Source organism: Agelaius phoeniceus, chromosome 15 (assembly GCF_051311805.1).
Source record: "Agelaius phoeniceus isolate bAgePho1 chromosome 15, bAgePho1.hap1, whole genome shotgun sequence".
In the NCBI taxonomy this organism is placed as follows: domain Eukaryota; kingdom Metazoa; phylum Chordata; class Aves; order Passeriformes; family Icteridae; genus Agelaius; species Agelaius phoeniceus.
This window is the reverse complement of record NC_135279.1, coordinates 2,091,916-2,112,269: the sequence shown is the minus strand read 5'-3', so window position 1 is coordinate 2,112,269 and position 20,354 is coordinate 2,091,916. Positions and strand designations below refer to the sequence as shown.

Here is a 20,354-nt window from a genome sequence, read left to right as displayed (position 1 = left end):
CATGTTCTTTGTGGAGGGACAGAGGAGGAGAGTGGGGAAGGTCTTTGATGCACTGCTGCAAAAATACTGGCTCTTCCTTCTGCAAACAGAAAAAGGCCTCATTTAATGGAAAGTGTTTTCTCCTGAGCTCCAGGGTGGGAATTCACCATTCCTCCACTTCTGCAAGGGCTGTTGGAGCCCATGGCTCTGAATGCAGCCTGGGCACAGAGGACAAAGCAGCTGCTGGTGCTCTGCAGCAGAACCTGGCTGGAGGGAGCTGTGGGTTCCTCCCTGCCCTCAGTCACGCAGGGCCTGCCTGTCCTGCCCCAGCTGCCTGAGGCAGAGAGATCCTGCTGATTTATTTCTGTGGGAGGCTGGAACCACAGAGCTCAGGGCACACGCAACTACCCAGAATTGTGCTGAACTCCATAAACCCTGGAGGGGGGGAAAAAAAAATAAAAAAAATCCCCAAAGTGTTGAAATAAGATTCCTGTTACGAAAGAACCATTGAGAGAGCCCTGTTTACCATCCCTGGACACACAAAACCCTGCCTGGCTCAGCTGCCTCAGGGCTCTGCCATCAAAGAGGCCGCCCAGGAGAGGGGGATCCAGGCTGGAATTCCCAGCAGGAATGAGCCAGGAGAGGGGGATCCAGGCTGGAATCCCAGAGCAGGAATGAGCCAGGAGAGGGGGATCCAGGCTGGAATTCCAGAGCAGGAATGAGCCAGGAGAGGGGGATCCAGGCTGGAATTCCCAGAGCAGGAATGAGCCAGGAGAGGGGGGATCCAGGCTGGAATTCCAGAGCAGGAATGAGCCAGGAGAGGGGGGATCCAGGCTGGAATTCACAGAGCAGGAATGAGCCAGGAGAGGGGGATCCAGGCTGGAATTCACAGAGCAGGAATGAGCCAGGAGAGGGGGATCCAGGCTGGAATTCCCAAGCAGGAATGAGCCAGGAGAGGGGGATCCAGGCTGGAATTCCAGAGTAGGAATGAGCCAGGAGAGGGGGGATCCAGGCTGGAATTCCCAGAGCAGGAATGAGCCAGGAGAGGGGGATCCAGGCTGGAATAATCCCAGAGCAGGAATGAGCCAGGAGAGGGGGATCCAGGCTGGAATTCCCACCTGCTGGAGCCCAGTGCTTGCTGCTCTCCACATCAGGAGCATGAAGATAACTCTCACTTCACCTCTGAGCACTCCTGCCAGGAGCCTGGGTTAAATAATGGAGGAGGAGGAGAAAAAAGTGGAGGAGGAAGGGAAGGAGACAGAGGAAGGCAAGCTCTGAGCTCACAGCAATGGAAGCAAGAGGCTCATTTTCATTTTTCAAGCCTCCAAGTGCCTGAAACAAGCTGATGAGAACAATTCCTCTTTGTGTGCCAGCTCCAGTGTTCAGAGCCCATTGAGTGTGCTGGATTATTCAGAGCCTCTCTGACTCCCTCAGACACAGACTTTCCCCTCTCCCTGCCTCTGCCTGGCACCTGTGTGCACACAACAGGTGAGGAACCCCCTCCAGAAGCACCAGGCTCTGCTCCACATGGAGATGGCAGGCACAGGCCACTGCCTGCTGCCAATTTTCTCATGGAAGCAGGCACCACTTCAACAGAACTATTTATTTTTCGGTGTTCCACACAAAGCTGCTGGCCCCAGGGCTGCAGGACTCTCTCCAAGATGACACAGCTCCAGGTGGGTCAAAGCTGAGAGTTTCCAGCAAAGAGCCTGAAGGAGCTGTTGAACATATGGACAAACAAGAGAACTGGGAAACACACACTGGATGCACAGACAGACAGGAATGGGAGGGAGAGCCAGAGCCAATTTTAGAGTTGTTCAAATTCCCTGGTTTTTCTGTCCCTGAATTGTGCGGGGAGCACGTTTAGCCCAGCCTATGTTGTGTCTCCAGCCCTGGCCTCAAAATGAAAGCTCTGAGCAGAGAAGCAGCCACAGAAAATCATCACCCTCAGGGGCTGAAGGGTCTGACTGCAAGGGGAAAAGCCTTGGGGTAACCTGTCCCAAAGAGGGGCACCCCTGGAACATGGCAGGGCACAGCCAGGGGGTCAGGGAACAGGGACAGGAGGAGAGGGAACCTCAGAGAGCCTCAGGATGGACACCAGCAGGAATTTCCCCATGGAAAGGGGGCTCAGGGCAGGCTCAGGATGGACACCAGCAGGAATTTCCCCATGGAAAGGGGGCTCAGGGCAGGCTCAGGGTGGGCACAGCAGGAATTTCCCCATGGAAAGGGGGCTCAGGGCAGGCTCAGGGTGGGCACAGCAGGAATTTCCCCATGGAAAGGGGGCTCAGGGCAGGCTCAGGGTGGGCACAGCAGGAATTTCCCCATGGAAAGGGGCCTCAGGCACTGGAAATGCCCAGGGAGGGTTGGATCCCTGTCCCTGGAGGTGTCCAAGGAAGGGCTGGAGGTGGCACTCGGTGCTCTGGGCTGGGGACAAGGTGGGGATGGAGCACAGCTTGGATTTGATGGTCTCAGAGATGTTTTTCCAATCTCAGTAATTCTGGGATTCTGAGAATGTGGCTGCAGCCAAAAGGCAGAAGATGCTGAGGACATGGAGTGGGGCTGCATGGGGACAGCACAGGGGGCTGGCAGTGGCAGGAAAGGTGTAAAAGGGTTGGGTCTGGGGTGTTTTAGGAGAGCAGCAAGAGATGAGTGGCTCTCAGTCACATGAAGAGCTGGAGTGACTGCCAGCCATGCCTGCTGAACTCAGAATGACAAAGGGGGGAAAAATGCTTCCTCCTGGGGGTTTCCACAAGAAACCACAAGAGACAGCCAGAATCTGTTCTCTGAGCAGCAGTGGCACTCCTTGCAGCCTGAGGTTTCAAGAGGATCCTTCCGAGGAACTCGTCAGGCTCCTCCCATGGGCAGCATCCCTCAGGCACTGCAGAGCCTCTGCACCTCCCAGGCAGGAGCAGACCCTGATCCTTTCCCTCTGCCCACCACAGAAGCCACTCCCGTGCCTGATTTCCACCTTCCATGGCAGCTGACATTCCCAGCAGCCCTGCAAGCACCAATCCCATCCCTTTGTTTCTCAGGGACAGCATCCATCTGCTGCCAGCAGCTCACATCTGGAATTGTGAGTGTTGGGAAAGAGCCTCAGTCCTGTTGGAAGGAAATTATTCCTCCAGCCAAGGGGTTTATGCAGAACTGAGTTTAGCATTTGGAGTTAGAAACTTACTACAAATCCTACAGTTACACCAGGTTTTAAACCTCAGAATTACAATTTTATCTTCCTTCCCTCCTTCCTAAAAAGCTGCCCTGACCTAAATTGCCACCTGGCAGAAAATATTCCCAGAGAAAAGGAGGAGAGGCAGAGGACCTGCAGAGCAAAACCCCTCCTGAGCACAGGAGAGAGCACAGGCTGGAGCTGATGCCCAGCTCCACAATCCTCACCCTGATTTCAGCCCTGGAGTGGCGACCCCAGAGCAGGAAAAGGCACGGCCTGAGCATTTCCCATGGGATGAGAGCCACCCCTGCATCTGCCTCAGCTGCTGGCCTGGCTCCAGGAGGAAGCAGCTGAGCTCAGCTGAGGGGTGGGCAGGGTCACCAGCCCTTGGGAGAGGTGACAGCTCCTGTGGGACACTGGTGTGGCACAAGGAATGGAAACAGCCAAGCAGGCAGAAAGGGGAGGTCCTGCCACCCTTGGAAGAGAAAGGCAGGGTGGTGGTGCTTGGAAAGGTGCAGGAGCCACGAGATGGGAACCTGGAATTGTGCAGGACAGGGCCAGAACCTGGAATTGCGCAGGACAGGGCCAGAACCTGGAATTGTGCAGGACAGGGCCAGAACCTGGAATTGCGCAGGACAGGGCCAGAACCTGGAATTGTGCAGGACAGGGCCAGAACCTGGAATTGTGCAGGACAGGGACAGAACCTGGAACTGTGCAAGACAGGGCCAGGCTTGGGCACCAAGGACAGGAAAGGGAAGGGCACAGTACCCAGGAAAAGCCTGAAATGCTCCTGGCTGGAACCTGTGGCATCTCTGTGACCAGCAGGGTGGCTTCTGACACTGCTCATCCCAGCATGGGGAATGCAGCTGCTCTGACGGCTCCAAGGCAAAGGAATTTCCCCATGGAAAGGGGGCTCAGGGCAGGCTCAGGGTGGGCACAGCAGGAATTTCCCCATGGAAAGGGGGCTCAGGGCAGGCTCAGGGTGGACACCAGCAGGAATTTCCCCATGGAAAGGGGGCTCAGGGCAGGCTCAGGGTGGACACCAGCAGGAATTTCCCCATGGAAAGGGGGCTCAGGACAGGCTCAGGGTGGGCACTGCAGGAATTTCCCCATGGAAAGGGGGCTCAGGCACTGGAACTGCCCAGGGGGGTTTGGGTCCCCATCCCTGGAGGTGGCACCTGGAGGATCTGGTGCTCAATGAGCAGTTTCAGAACAAGGTTTCTTGAGTATCTACCTTGAACCAACAGACCATAAGAAGTGCAAAGTTCTACATGGGAATTAAATCTTTTGGGCAGCCTATTCTCCCTTCTAATTGCTAAAGATTTGTATCTTTGAATTTGTATCTTTGAGTATCTCTGTAGATGATAATGAGCACCCAGAGCTCTGGGCTGGGGACAAGGTGGGGACGGGGCAGAGGTTGGACTCTGACCTTGGGGCTCTTTTCCAGCCTCCAGGATTGTGTGGATTCAGGGTCCAGCAGCCTGCAGGCCTCACTGCAGTTCATTCAGTGTTTGCAGTGTCCTTCCTGCCTGCCTGGGAAGGGAGCACACTTTGCCCCCTGGCTCTGCTCTCAGCACTCACTGCATTTTCCTTGGCCCTGCTCCTGAAATAACTGTTGAGCCACCGGGGAAGGTGACAAATGATTCAGCTGTGGCCCCACTGGGAATACCAGGAGGAAGGAGCTCCCCAGCCACTGCAGCATCTCCTCAGCCCCACCAAGCTCCTCTCTCCCACTTGGATCCAGAAGTTTCCAGGTCCCAGCCCCTGGTGCACCAACCCTTTCCCTGCTCTTTTTAAAAAACAAACCCTGCTCAGCCCCTGACAGGAGCATGGAAAGTGCAGCCAGAGCCACTGGTAGCACTGATATTAAATGAACAAACATCCTGACCCCAACATGTGCTGGGATTGCTCAAGGCTGTGAGCATCAATCAGCCTGCATGGGTTTTCCCTGGATAACAAGACAGACAGATTCTTGACACACAGCTCACCTGCGGCTCAAATTTCCAATTCTTCCTCCAGCACATCAAAAAGATCATCAGAACTGGACCTAGGAAAAATATTTTCCCCTCTTGCTGTTTTCAGAAGCAGCTGAACCGTTTCAGTCCCACACTCATTTTCTGGGGGGCTGTGTGGAATTTTCCCTTTTTTTTTTTTTTAAATAACCAGAGGCATGAATAATTTCCAGCATGGAAAACTTCTGCCTGAAGAGCTAAAATTGGCCCAGAATCATGCAAGAGTCACACAAGAAATGGCAATGGCACCAGGCACTGCTACCAAGCCTACCTAGAGCATTTTTTTCCACTGTGCTCAGAGGATCTGTTTCACTCCTCACCTCTCAATCCAATTTCCACTGTCCTGCAGCACGAGTTTAAAAGAAGGACACCAGGAAGCATGTGTGATAAGGGGGAAGGAAGGGGAAAACCACAGCTTCTTTCATTCTTTCAACAGAGCCAAAAAGGAGTGGCTGTTTTAATATTTTTCTCATTTTTTAAAGGAAAAAACTGCAGGGAACAGCAAAGGGAGGAGATGTTTGCTTTAAACTTTCCCACCTCCACCGTGATACACATCTCTATGTATTTATAAAGCAGCTCTGCTTCTAAAGGTGTTTTGCAGAATGCCTGGCTCCAGTTATGACATTTTCCACCTCAGGATTGTGCACAGCTCCAGCCAGAATGGAGGGACAGAGGGAGCACAGCCAGGATTGCCCACAGCCCTTGCCCAGCCCAGGGAACCAGCATAGACACCCCAAAAAGGTCTGGGGGCACAGACACCCCAAAAGGGAACCAGCACAGACACCCCAAAAGAGGCCTGGGGGCACAGACACCCCAAAAAGGGAACCAGCACAGACACCCCAAAAGGGAACCAGCACAGACACCCCAAAAGGGGTCTGGGGGCACAGATACCCCAAAAGGGAACCACCAGCACAGACACCCCAAAAGAGGCCTGGAGGATCAGATACCCCAAAAGGGTCTGGGGGCACAGACACCCCAAGAGGGGCCTGGGGGCACAGACACCCCAAATTCTGTGTCCCAGGCAGAGGAATGAGCCTGGAGCACCATGAAGAGGAGATGCTGCAGAGAAGGAAGCACGAGCTCCATTTCCTTCCAGCCCTGGCTGCTGCCCAACAGCTGTTCCTTATTTATTTACTTTAATATTTCCTTGGTTACACAAACAGCTGCCCACAGCTTAACCCCTGCACTGCCAGGGCCCCCCTCCCCGGGCAGGGGACAGGGCTGAGAGCAGCCTCTGCCCCATCCCAGGCTCTGCAGCTGAACCTGGCAGAGCCATCTGCAAGCCCAGGGCTGGCTCTGCTGGGCAGGCTGCAATTTCAGCCGTGTCTGGATGCAGAGGAATGTCACAGATATGTTTTATGAAAAATCCTTTCCTTAGGATTGCTCCTCCTGAGAAGCTGAGAGGCCTCAGGAACAAAATGTAACCAATGGTTATCTGCTGCTGTGGAATCCAACAGGTGCATCTGGGATTGGGCTCATGTGGTTGTTTCTAACTAATGGCTAATCACAGCCCAGCTGGCTCAGACCCTCTTTCCGAGCCACAAGCCTTTGTTATTCATTCCATTCCATTCTATTCTCAGCCAGCCTTTTGATGAAACCTTTTCTTCTATTCTTTTAGTATAGTTTTAATATAACATATCATAAAATAATAAATCAAGCCTTCTGAACCATGGATTCAGCTCCTGGTCTCTCCCCTCATCCTGGGACCCCTGTGAGCACGGTCACAGGGGAATCCAGCCCAGGGGGATGCCCAGCCCCACCTGAGGGCTCAGGGGGTGCCCAGCTCCTCCCTGGTGCCACAGGCACCCCAGAGCCCCTGTGCCAGCCCAGGGATCCATCCCTTTGTGCATTTCCCTTTCTGCTCTGCACAGGCTCTGCTCCAGCAGCTCAGGTTGGGTTTGGGCTCATAAAGCCCAGCCAGAGCCCTTGGCTCATCTCCACCAAGGAGGAGGTGCAGAACACCCCTTGCCTGCTCACCAGAGCCCTGCTTTGGGTTTCCTGCAGCCCAGCCTGCCCCAATGGCCTTTCCAGCCTCCTCTCCCCCACTTCCATTTCCCTCCTGGCTCCCCCCTGCACCAGGAGGGAATTAAATCAGAATAATGGCACGGCCTGGCTCGGAAGGGACCGTACAGATCATTGAGTTCCAACACCCTGCCATGGGCGGGGACATTTTCTACCACAGCTGCTTGTCCAGAGCTCCATCCACCCTCTCCTTGGGCGCTGCCAGGGATCCAGGGGCAGCCACAGCTTCTCTGGGCACCTGTGCCACCCTCACAGGGAGCATTTTTCCTGATTTCTGCTCTTAACCCACTCTCTCAGTTTGAGCCATTCCTGTCACTTCGTGGTTTTGTAAAAGGTCCCTCTCCATCCTTCCTCTAGGCTCCCTTCAGTGCCAAAGCAGCTGCTGCCAGGGGAGTGAGTGGGCACTTCCCCTGCTCCAGGGCATCAAACCCTCCCCAGGGGCAGCTCTCAGCCCTGCTCTGCTGTGACAGCAGCTGGGGAAGCCACAGGAGCGGAATTTGGACCTAACTCTGACAAAACCCTCCCCAAAAGCAAACAAACCCCCCCTCAATAACAACCCCAGCGATTGCACAGGTAAAGCAGAAACCAGCAGCTGCAGTGAGCTCAGCCCGTCAGCCCACGAGGGCTGGAGCATCCCCAGCACCCCTGGCACCCCCAGGATTCCCCACCTGCAGGTCGAAGAACTTGCTGTACCGTCTGTAAATGACCTCGGTGGCTCCATTGGACCAGGTGACCTTGATGATGTACACCTGGAGGGAAGAACAGAGGCACAAATCAGCGTGAGGGACCCCAAAAAGGCCCCGCCACAACCCAAAAAGCGGCCAGTGCAGCCCCCCAGAGCTGGGTGACAGGCAGGGGAATGCTTCAGATCAATTCAGCCACACCACAACACAGGTGAGGGTAAATTATTGAGCCCCAGGGCTGCAGCTTAAGCAGGTGTTTGTTTCTGGTGGTGGACTGAGCTCTGTGGCCCTGGAGGGGGGCACACATTGAGTGTGGGGTGACATTTCTGTGTAAAAACACAGCACAAATCCCTCCAGCCACAGGAGTTCTGATAACTGAACCCTGGGCACCCCATTTACAGCGGCAGCACCAAAGCTGAAGCTGAGATCCAAGGGCAGCACCTGCACCAGCCGGGCTGCTGCAAACGGGACTGCCACAGCTCAAACCCCCAGGCTCTGCAACTCCGCCTGCTTGGCCTTGGGTTTCTGACACCTGCAGGGGGGGAAATCAGGGTCCTGATGCCTGAAATGCCACAGGATCAGCCCCAGTCACCGCAGGTGATTCACAGACCCCGAGACCGGGCTCTGACTGGGGATGAATGCAAAGCACAAAACACCAAACCCGGCCCGTTTCAGCACAAAACACCAAACCCGGCCCATTTCAGCAGAAAACAAACACCAAACCCGGCCCATTTCAGCACAAAACAAACATCAAACCCAGCCCATTTCAGCACAAAACACCAAACCCGGCCCATTTCAGCACAAAACAAACACCAAACCCAGCCCATTTCAGCACAAAACAAAACAAAACACCAAACCCAGCCCATTTCAGCACACAACAAGACACCAAACCCGGCCCGTTTCAGCACAAAACAAACACCAAACCCAGCCCATTTCAGCACAAAACAAAACAAAACACCAAACCCAGCCCATTTCAGCACAAAACAAAACAAAACACCAAACCCGGCCCATTTCAGCACAAAACAAACACCAAATCCAGCCCATTTCAGCACACAACAAAACACCAAACCCAGCCCATTTCAGCACACAACAAAACGAAACACCAAACCCGGCCCATTTCAGCACAAAACACCAAACCCGGCCCATTTCAGCACACAACAAAACACCAAACCCAGCCCATTTCAGCACACAACAAAACACCAAACCCAGACCATTTCAGCACACAACAAAACACCAAACCCAGACCATTTCAGCACAAAACAAAACAAAACACCAAACCCAGCCCTTTTCAGCACAAAACACCAAAACCAGCCCATTTCAGCACAAAACAAAACACCAAACCCAGCTCATTTCAGCACAAAACAGCAAACCCGGCCCATTTCAGCACCAATTCTTCTGTGAAGGACAAGAAGCACATCTCAGAATGAGGCAATTGCTGATCTCATGTCCCCTCTGTGTTTCACAGAAAGCAGAGATAACCCTTGGTGAGGTGCCAGTGCAACACCCAAGTGACACAAATCTCAAATTGATAGCAGATTGACTGAGCAGAACCCAGGGTATTGTTTTCCTCCTAACTCAAGTCCTTATTTCCACCAGAAATTCAAGCATCAGTTCCTTGAAGAAGGACCAAAAGAAGCCCAGGTGAAGGGACCTGCTGGAACTTCTGCTAGCAAAATCAAGCATCAAGGCTCTTAAAAGCTGATGTTTTGGGATTTAAAAGAGAATCCCTCAGGGGTTTCCCTACTGAGATGCCCATTTTTCCAGATTCTGGAATGTGACCAACATCCTCAACCAGCACCCAAAGCTCAAACACCAGGACAGCACAACACTCGGTTATTTGAGTTTATCAAAGCCACTCAAATCCTGCACTGAAAATCCACCTCAAATCTCTCTCTGCTGCTCAGAGGGCTGGCACAGCCTGAGCCACCGAGGTGGGGACACTCCTGAGGGTGACAAACTCCTCCCAGTGCAATCACTCCCACATTAAGACAGAAAACGAGGCAGCAAGAGGGATCAAGTTCTTACTGCTAAAATAAAGAACTTCCCTACTTGCAAACCAGGAATTCAAGGTCCACTTTTGTTGAATTTGGGCTGGGTTAAAAGAGACCTTAAAGATCATCCAGTGCCACCCCCTGCCATGGCAGGGACACCTTCCTCTGTCCCAGGGTGATCAAACACCTGGCCCTGGGCACTGCCAGGATCCAGGGGCAGCCATAGCTGCTTTGGGCACCTGTGCCAGGGGCTCCCTGTGCCCGTGTTCACAGGGGTCTGAGGATGAGGGAAGGGATGAGGATCTCACTCCATGTTTCAGAAGGCTTGATTTATTATTTTATGATATATATTACATTAAAACTATACTAAAAGACTAGAAGAGAGGATTTCATCAGAAGGCTGGCTAAGAATAGAATAGCAAAGAATGATAACAAAGGTTTGTGGCTCAGACTCTGTCTGAGCCAGCTGGGCTGTGATTGGACATTAATTAGAAACATCCAACATGGGCCAATCCCAGATCCACCTGTTGCATTCCACAGCAGCAGATAATCAATGTTTACATTTGGTTCCTGAGGCCTCTCAGCTTCTCAGGAGAAAAAAATCCTAAGGAAAGGATTTTTCATAAAAGATGTCTGCAATAGCTCCCCACCCAATATCCCACCTAAACCCAGTCCCTCAGTCTGTAGCTATTCCCTGCTCTGCTCTCACTCCCCAGCTCTTATTCTGAGATGAAGGACCCTCATTTCCTCCCTATGAACACAAAGAGCACAGATGGACTCTCCAAGACAACATCTGCTCCAGCTGTGGAGGCCACGCTGTGCTCCAAGGGAGGCAGCACTCCCCCGGCAAACCAGGGGTTAACCTGGTGCTAGCACAGGTTCAAACCCCTTCACCCCCTGCCCAGGACCTGCTGCAGGGCCAGCATGAGCTCATGTGGGCTGGGAGCTGAGCTGCTATCCCAGTTTGTCAGCAGTCCCCAGCGCTGCTCGGGTTATATCACTGCTGGCTGCCTGCCTGCACGGAGCCTTCCACTGGGGCAGCAGCAGGAGCCAGCTCCTCCTCATTGTTTATTCCTACCCTGCCTTTATTTGGAGTCAACAGCTTGTTAGACTGGGATTTTAATCAGGATGTGGACAGACTGAGCCAAAGTCATTCAGAGCTCTTGAGGGTAATGAAGGCACGAGGGCTGAGGGCACCCCAGGCTCCCCTGTGGCCTCTGCAGCAATTTCTGCTCTCTGATGAGCTCACTGCTGCTGTGCTGGAATGCAGAACTCCCAGGGCTCGGGAGAAGAGTCCCTTGCACATCCCTGCCCAGCAGCAGAAAGGTCTCCAGGGGTTCCTCCTCAACCTACTTAAGGAAAGCATTGAAGATGGAGGAGCCCACAGGAGCTGGGGCTCCTCTGTATCTATAAAACCTGGGGAAAGCCAACTTCCTCTCTGCTGGTGGATATTCCTCATCCTTCCAACAGCCTCATCCCAGATCTTGGTGTCTCCCAATATCTAATCCAGTCCCTGCTGTCTCAGAAATAAAAAATCCACCAGAAAACACAACCCTGGTGCTCCTCTCACCCAACAACAAGGTCTGAACACTGCACTCACCCAGTGAGCATTTCCATGAGGCACCGAGCTCCCACAGACCCCAAAATCCCTTCCTCAGGTGCTTTTGGAAGGCACTTCCAACAACCAAGACAGCTTTAAAACCACTGCCCTTGCTCTGAAGTTTCCCTGCTGGCCTGGCACTGCCCCGTGTCCTGCCAGGAGCAGCCACCACAAAGCAGGAACCCAAACAACCCAGATTTTGTCCCAGCAGGAGCCACCCCATCAGTTGAGGTGAGAAGAGGCTTTTCCCCAGCCCAGGACATGTGGAATGCAGTTATTCCATGGGTTTTTATCACTGAGGAACCCCCTGCAGGGCTTTTCCATGGAGGAAAAAGGGGAAGAGAGGGGATCCCCCAGGGCTGTGCCCCCACAGGGATGGGGCTGGCACTTGGATCCTCTCCAGGGATTCCTGAGGCTGGATCCAGGGGGGCTTGGGATGGGCCCCTGGCCAAAACCAGCAGCTGAGCTGTCCAAATCCCAAATCTCCAAACCTCCAAACACCTGCAGCCCTTCCTGGGCCAGCTGGGGGCTGTGACCAGGGAAGGGAAGGAGCTGAGTCAGTGGAACCCAGGAATGGGGGCTGCCCTTCCTCCCTCTGGAAAGGACACCCTGGAGCCTCAGTGCTGGCAGCTGCAGGAGGCACAGGGACAATTTCTGAGGTGCAGGTGGATGTGGTTTGATGCCAGCTCAGAGGAGCATCTCTCATGAGCACCAAACCCTCTCCATGCTCCCATCCCTTGGAGGGCAGAGATGGAACAGATCCCTCACAGAAAATGGAAACTTGCAGATGCAAAAGGCTGAGTTCAACAGAACTGGGCTCCCAAACTCCTTGGGATCCCTACAGCACATGGGAATGGTGACAAACCAAGTATTTAAAAGTGACCCATTGAGCAGGGCGACACCAGGACCACCAACCACTCCCCAGGGCTCTCCTTGGTCACACAAAATGCCCTAAATGGAAACATAACATGGAAAAAAGGCCCAGGGGATCCTGCAGCCTTCCCCTTGGGCCCCTCCATCATCACCCAGCATCTGTCACTGCTGTCCCCTGCCCAGCACCTCTCTCAGAGGGAGAACAGCCCGTGGAAAATGGGGCTGAAAACCTTTGGGAGGGAAGGGAAGTGTCAGGAAATAACAGCTTGCTGCAAGACATGCAGATGGCAGCTGGCCAAGCACAGCAGAGCTGTCAGAGCAGCCCAGGGAACACTCTGAGAGCCAGGGGGATCCAGGACAGCCCTGGATGCAGGGAGGGAGCTCCAGGGAGGCTGCAGGAGCCAGCTCAGCCCCACCAGAGCCACGGGAGTCACGGGGACAGAGGGGGTGAGGAGCCAGCGAGACTCTGGAAAGGGCAGCCAGAGATTTCATTTTCCTTTTCTTTCCTTTCCCTCTTGAAGGAATGAAGCAGCCAGCCCTGGGAGCAGCCAGCCCAGCAGTGTTTTTGCAGGGACTGCTGGAAATCCCTGGGGCTGCACCCAGCGGTGGCTCCTGGTGCCTTTCACTGCCCTCAGGGACCGAGGAGCCATCCCCAAATCCTCCCTCCTGCCCTGCCCACAAAGTCCCTCACAACAGCACGGGGAGGGAGAGAGGAGCTGATTCAAACTGCTGACTCGGGGCAAGGAAATGAAGAACAGATACTGAAAAAAAAAAATTAAAAAAAAATTAAAAAATAACAGAACCAGTTTCCCGTTCTTAAACACGAGGCTGTGTGACCTCGCAGAAAAATCATTTCTGGACTCCCTGCATAAACACACCAGGACAAGCTGGGAAGCAGCCTGGACTGCTCAGATGTGAGCAGGAAAAAGGCAGAGGGAAGGTGAGCAAAACCTAGAGCTGCAGTTTGAGCTTCCCTCCCCTCCTACAGGAGTTCTCCAAAGTTTTTCACGGAGATCTGCACAGTGTCCTGGCTGGGGGGACACACAAAAACCCCACAGGAAAGGACGTGGGAGAGGGCACTGGGAACCTGCCTGGCACCAGGCAGAGAAAATGACCTCGGTCTTTTACATTAGAAGTCCAGCCCAAGCTCAGCAGCATCCAGAACCCAGGTGGAGTCCAGGGACAGCTCAGCCACCCCAGCATCAGCTCAGAGCCTTCCCTGGAGGATCCCAGAGCTCCCCAGTGCCCAGCATCAGCTCAGCCACCCCAGCATCAGCTCAGAGCCTTCCCTGAAGGATCTCAGAGCTCCCCTGTGCCCAGAGCAGCTCAGCCACCCCAGCATCAGCTCAGAGTCTTCCCTGGATGATCCCAGAGCTCCCCTGTGCCCAGAGCTCCTCCACACAGACACGGGCAGGGGGGACAGCAAACTGATGGTGACTTGGAATGACATCTCCAGGCAGTGCAGGGACACAGAGAAGTCCCCAGGCTCCAGCAGGGCTCCTGCAGCAGCCCCAGACACTGCAGCCTGCAGCGGGGGCTGAGCTGTCTGCAGAGCTGTTTCCAAAGGCTCGGAGCCTGTGTGGTCTCAGGTCCAGGGGGACTGTGCACAATGAACCTCTCTGTGGAAAACTCCACATATTTAAAGCATCTTTCAGCAGCAAAGAGGAAAAGCATCAGTCAAAGGCATCAGGCTTTTGATTTCACCCACGCTGAAACGCGGTGACCCTGGAATGAGGGGAGATGTGAGAGCCTCACCCTCCCTTTGGAAACCCAAAGGGGCAGAGAAACCAAAGGAGCTGAGCAACGCAGCCAAGCCAGGGTGGGTTTAACACAGAAAAGGGAGTGGGAAATTGTAAGAGGAAAAGCAAAAAAAAAAAAAAATTAAAAAAAAAGGAGGGAGGTGGCTGGAAACAAAGAAAGTTCTTGGCACCAAGCTGCTGTGCTTGGCCCCTCTCCATCAGCCCTCACTGCTGCAGGCCTGTGGGGCTGGGGAGGGGACAGGGGGCTCCTGTGCCAGGGGGTGCCAAAGCTGGGAGCAGCAGAGGGACAGCCTAGGCCCAGCTGAGTGGGCAGGCAGCTCGTGACCCCCTCAGCCCTGCTCTGTGCCTGCTGGGCAGCTGGGAGGGGGGACATGCTGGCATGGGAAGGTGTTCCAGGGCACCAGGGATACTGCCCTGGGCTCTCTGGCACAGGGGAGGCAGAAACAGCAAGGCAGGGCTGGAAACAGGGCTGGAGGGAGCACCAGGGCAGGCAGACCCTCAGCAGCAGCCCAGGCAGCCTGAGCACACAGCCAGCACTGCAGAGCAGCCCCCTCTCCCCTGGCCCCAGCTCATCCCTTTGATTTTTTTGATTTTTTGATCTGTAGCCTCTTCCCCCCAAGCTGCCATACAGCCTGGCAGGGCACAGCACTGTGGGATGGCAGGGGCACAGCCACCAGGCTGGCACCCCAAGGACAGCCCAGCTGAGGCTGCTCAGAGCCCTCAGGCACACAGCAGTGCAGCCAGCCTGCCCCAGCCCCTCTGCAGGTCACACACAGGGATCCTCCTGTGTCCTGTCCCCACACTGCGACAGGAACACAGAGACACCCTCCAAAGCAAAGCTGGGGCATCAGGGGCAGAGAGATGGGGGCAGGCAGAGGCCAGGGAGGGCCCCAGAGCTGCTGGAACTGAGTGAGTGTGAGCATCAGCTGGAACTGAGTGTGAATATCAGCTGGAACTGAGTGTGAGCATCAGCCGGGACTGAGTGTGAGCATCAGCCTGAACTGAGTGTGAGCATCAGCTGGAACTGAGTGAGTGTGAGCATCAGCCTGAACTGAGTGAGTGTGAGCATCAGCCTGAACTGAGTGTGAGCACCAGCCTGAACTGAGTGTGAGCACCAGCCTGAACTGAGTGTGAGCATCAGCTGGAACTGAGTGTGAGCATCAGCCTGAACTGAGTGTGAGCATCAGCTGGAACTGAGTGAGTGTGAGCATCAGCCTGAACTGAGTGAGTGTGAGCATCAGCCTGAACTGAGTGTGAGCACCAGCCTGAACTGAGTGTGAGCACCAGCCTGAACTGAGTGTGAGCATCAGCCTGAACTGAGTGTGAGCATCAGCCTGAACTGAGTGTGAGCACCAGCCTGAACTGAGTGTGAGCACCAGCCTGAACTGAGTGTGAGCATCAGCCTGAACTGAGTGAGTGTGAGCACCAGCCTGAACTGAGTGTGAGCATCAGCCTGAACTGAGTGAGTGTGAGCACCAGCCTGAACTGAGTGTGAGCATCAGCCTGAACTGAGTGAGTGTGAGCACCAGCCTGAACTGAGTGTGAGCATCAGCCTGAGCTGAGTGTGAGCACCAGCTTCCCCCACGGAGCTGCTCCTGCTCAGCAGCCAAGGGCCAGGCAGGATTTGGCCCTTCCACATTCAAGCTTTTCAACAGCCTTGAGAAACGTGGCCAAGGAAGAAAAATAAAAGGAGAGTTTGAGTCTGAGCGCTGGTTTTCGTCCACAAAGGTAAGAGTGCTCCATGCTCTTGGAGGAAAGCCTGGTGAGCTCTGTGGAGCAGAGCAGGGCCAGGCACGAGGACAGGGCAAAATTCCTCCCAAATTCCCAGTCCATGTCATTGGGACAGCATCACCCAGCTGACAGGAAATGGGATGAGACAAGGCACAACCACAGGATACAGCAGCAAACCACCACTGAGGATGCTGAGAAAGCCCTCAAAGCTTTAGAGGCCACCAGGAGTGAGACTGCAGCTTCCCCTGGCTCTGTCCCACTCCTAGTTTGGTTATCTGGGGACACCACACTGCATAGATTTCGCACTACTCATGCCAGCCTCCTCATCCTCACTCAGCTCCTCGGGCTGCCCACAGGACATTCCCACATTCCAAGGGCATGGTCACCCTTCCATGAGACAGCACAGGGAAAAGTCATCCCTGACACCCTTGTGAAGGCAAACAACCAGGATGATCCACAAGGGCAGAAACACCTCCCAAAATCCAGGGGAATAACTCAGCTGCTCAAGGGGACACCGGGCCAGGGGCCACCGAGCTCTGCTCCAGCTGGGACCACAAAACAACATCCATGGGGCACGTGCTCCTCAGAAATACCTCCAGCTCATAAATGTAAGGCACTAAAGAAGCTGCAGATTGGCAGCTCTGTCCTCTTGCCATTCAAACACTCCATAATCAGCTCCAGATAAGCACAGCAGGGCTGGGCTGCACCAAGAATGAAACCACAAATGGCCCCAGGAACAGAGAGGACACCTACACCACCACATCACAAATTCCACATCAAAAACAGAACAGCACCTTCACTTTTTGAACATGGTTCTCCTCAGATTTGTTTTCAAACACCTGTAGGGCCCATTAGCCAGATTCCACCACTCACTGTTAATTACTCTCACAACCCAGCTACCACAAATGAGGTCTTCACTTTGTTTCAAGCTTTGCCATCTTGTTCACTGGGTTTGCAAAATAAATGTATGCTGCACATTTTGTTTAAACCCCCCATTTTCAGGGATACACAGGGGAAATGAATGGAAGTCCTGAGAGAACACAACCCAGCTTTCCCAAAAATCTAACCCACCCAAACAGCATGCTGTTGAATGGATATATATAATTTTGGATGGTGATCCAGAACAACTATTTAAACCTATATAACAATGGAAATGTTCCTGGTAGGCAGAAATGGAGCTGGGATTCAATGGCATTGCTATTAACACAGAGAAAACATTGCAGCTGTAACAAAATGGAACATCCTGAAGATGGCCAAAGGGAAAGAAAACCCAATCTGGATTTAGTAGGAAAAAGCTTTCTTTTAGGGCTTCTGCTCTAGAGTAACAAACACAATACTATAAAAAGGTCCTGCGTGAAGTCCTTTAAAGGAAAATCCAGTCTGTTTCTAGTATGGCTTTGTTTTGGGTCTTTTCTGAATAGACATTCATTTATCAGAGCCTTGGCCAGACCAGAGAAATGACAGTCTGCTCCTCTGTCTCTCACAATGATTATTTTTAAACTTTCCTCTTGGACTTTGCCTGCTCAGATTTGCAGGGTGGCCCCGGAGCCCTGGCTGGCAGCATCCCTGAGCTGGGATCACTTCACACAGGACTCTGTGGGAAATGCACTGCAAATGTCACCTCAGCCACAGCCTGGAGGATGGAGTCCCCTTTTCCCTTGGAAAATGGGCTGCCATGAGCCAGAGCATCCTGCAACAAACACCTGCACAAGGATCGTTCCTCAATGCCCCTGCCAGGCAGTGCCCATGAAGAAAAGCTTAAAAACACACGTGGAGTTTGAGGGCACAGGGCTGTACCTGTACCCAGCTACCCAAACCCTGCCCAGCACCTTGCTGGGTGCTTGCCCTGCAATTTGGGGAAACGTTGTGCCTCCTGCTCCACAGCAGAGCTGCAAAACAACCAACTTTTTGTTTCAGGCATTGCAATTCTTGTTGTATCAATTACCCAGGTGAAAAGCAAACCACAGCAGCCCGAATAGAGGCAGCCCTCCCTGCTGCAGGTGCAACAAGGGCTTGGAAACACTGCCTTGATCTCACTTTTCTGGGAAAGTGGAATTCATAACTTTGTGCTGTGGCCTCACCTTGAGCAGCACAATCACACCTTTGTCCAGCAAAGGGAAACCTGTGGCTGGGGCAGAGGAGCCCAAGCAGGGCAGGTCATCACAGAGGCAGCAGGAGGAAAAGGCAGCGTGGTCCTGCTGCCTCCCCAGGGACAGGAGAGCTGCCTCAGGGCTGGGGCAGAGCACATCTGTGTGATGGGAGAAGGCAGAGGGCAAAGGTTTTTACACGGACACTCGGTGGTCGCCTTGGATTCACGCTGTGCCAGCAGCCACTGCCTACAAATGATTCAGCCATGATTTGCTGCCTCTCTTTCTCTTTGCAGGAGGAAAAAAAGGGAAAGAAAAAAAAAAAAAGCTTTGGTTTCATATAATTAACTGGCTTTGTGAATCTGCCCGGTTCTATCGATTCCTCCAGCAAGGCGAGCGCTCCCATTGACTCCAGCGCTGCCGGCCCCTCCCTGGCTCAGCCCTGTGCAGCCACGCTGGCTCCCGCTGCTGGGTTTGGGTCCAAGCCCGGGGCAGGGGAAGGCTGGAGCAGAGGGATGGGATGGGCTGGGAAGGCTGGAGCAGAGGGACGGGATGGGCTGGGGAGTCCGGGGCTCACAGCTGTCACCGCTCCCGCAGCCCCTGCTCCCCATCCCCACCCACAGCCCCTCCACCCAGCTCCCTGCTCAGCAAACATCGCCGGCCCGGTTTTGCAGCCTGGCAGGGATTATTTGTGCTCTGCCCCAGCTCCAGCCGGCTCCGCGACGGGCGGAGGGCGAGCGGGGACAGCGCAGAGCGTGTGCGGCACCGGGTGCGCGTCCCTGCCGTGGGGACCCTGCTCCCGAGGGGCACGGCAGGGCTGCAGGCACAGCAGAGCCATCCCAGAGCCAGCCCAGCCCGGCTCGTCACGGGACACGAAGCCCCGGAGCCGCCAAGACAAACAGCAGCGCACGGAGCTCCGCACGGCTCCGGAGCCGCACGGCGATGAGTAAGGCTGCGAGGGACACGATGGCAGGAACAGCGCACATCTGGAACCGGTTCCAGGCTCTGCCAGGGCTGGCAAAGCTCCAGGCAGGGCAGCAGGAAGAAGGGGAGATAAGGGAGGTGGGTGGCAGCGGCCACGCCGCATCCCTGATGCGAGGAGAGACCCCGCTGCCCTCGCCTCCTGCCCTCACTTTCCTCCAATTGTTGCTCAATGCCACCAAACAGCCGAGGGGACCTGGAGAAGCCCTCGATCTCCCCAGAGCTCTGAAAGCCTGGCTCTTGTGGCAACTGGCTCCAGGCAGAGCGAAGAGCACATCTGCACAGCCCAGATGTGCCACGAGCAGTGAGTGTGTCACTGGGTCACCCCGGGCTACGGCAACACGGGAGGGAAGAACATTTCGGGCTTTGTTTTACGCTGTTGCCAGGATTCACCCACGAGCTCGCCGCGGGTGTGCCTGGAAACACACCAAAGTTTAAATCATAAAAAAAAAAAAATTAAAAAAAAAAACCAAACACCTTCAAAACCAGACAAACCCGCAATAGTTTGGAGCACGCAGGAAGGCAGGGGACACGAGGGATCCTTCCTAGGGACCGAGCACTACCCAGGCACCGAAAGCAGCAGCCGGGTGGTCCCTTTGCCCCGGGACTCCGCCACCAACAGGTCCCACGGCCCCGGCTGCAGGAGCGGGGCCGCTTCCCCGTGGTGCCCGTGGCCGCTGCCCGGTGCGCGCAACCCCCGCCCGCACCCCCGGGCATCGCCCGGGGCCGGGGGCAGCGGCGGGGCATGCCCAGGCTGGCAGGGGCACCGCGGGAGCCCTGGGCACAGCCGGGAGCGGCACCCCCGGCACAGGCACCCCGGCAGCGCTGCCGCCCTCTTTCTCTTTCTCCTCCTCCTCCTCCTCGTCCGTCCTCCCTTCCCGGAGCTCCGCGCGGGAGCGGGGCCGGCAGCGCCCGGCCTTTGTTCGCCCAGGGCCGGGCTGGGCACTCACATAGTGCTTGTTGGGGATGCGCCGCTTCTGCACGTCCAGCACCTTCACCTCGGCGATGCTCCGCCTGGGCATCGCCGCTGCCGTGCCCCTCGGGGAGCGGGGACGCTCTGGCGCTCGCCGCCGGCACCGGAGGCTGCAGCGCGGCCGAGCCTCCCCGCGCCGCCCGCTCCGGGGGCGGGAGGCGGCCCCGGCCCGGCCCGGCCTATCCCGGCCGGAGGGGCGGCCCCACCGCCGCCCGCTTAAAGGGCCGGCCGGCCCCAGCCTGCCCGGGGTGTCCGCTCCGCACCCAGGCCGGCGCTGCGGCTGCGACACGGCTCGGAGAGCGCCGTGCCCCTCCCGGGAACGGGTCCCGGTTTGTCCCCCTTACCCGAGCGTGGTTCTGCCCTTGTCCCATCACTGCAGTGCCCTCAGGGTGGTTCTGATGTTGTCCCATCCCAGCAGTGCCCTCAGGTGTTTCTGATGTTGTCCCATCGCAGCAGTGCCCCCGGGTGGTTCTGATGTTGTCCCATCACAGCAGTGCCC

At 55.2% G+C, this 20,354-nt stretch overlaps 1 protein-coding gene across 2 annotated transcripts in view; it reads right to left on the bottom strand.

Moving 5' to 3' along the window:
* SH3PXD2B (SH3 and PX domains 2B) overlaps positions 1 to 19,985 on the bottom strand; it is a 70,139-nt gene extending 50,154 nt beyond the window's left edge. For both annotated transcript variants that reach the window (XM_077186420.1, XM_054643072.2), the window contains exons 1-2: positions 19,833 to 19,985; positions 7,845 to 7,925 (exon numbers count right to left, since the gene is read on the bottom strand). In XM_077186420.1, coding sequence (XP_077042535.1) covers positions 7,845 to 7,925; positions 19,833 to 19,904 — 153 coding nt within the window. In that variant the 5' untranslated portion in view covers positions 19,905 to 19,985. The remainder of the gene's footprint in view (positions 1 to 7,844; positions 7,926 to 19,832) is intronic.
* Positions 19,986 to 20,354: the final 369 nt, after the last annotated feature.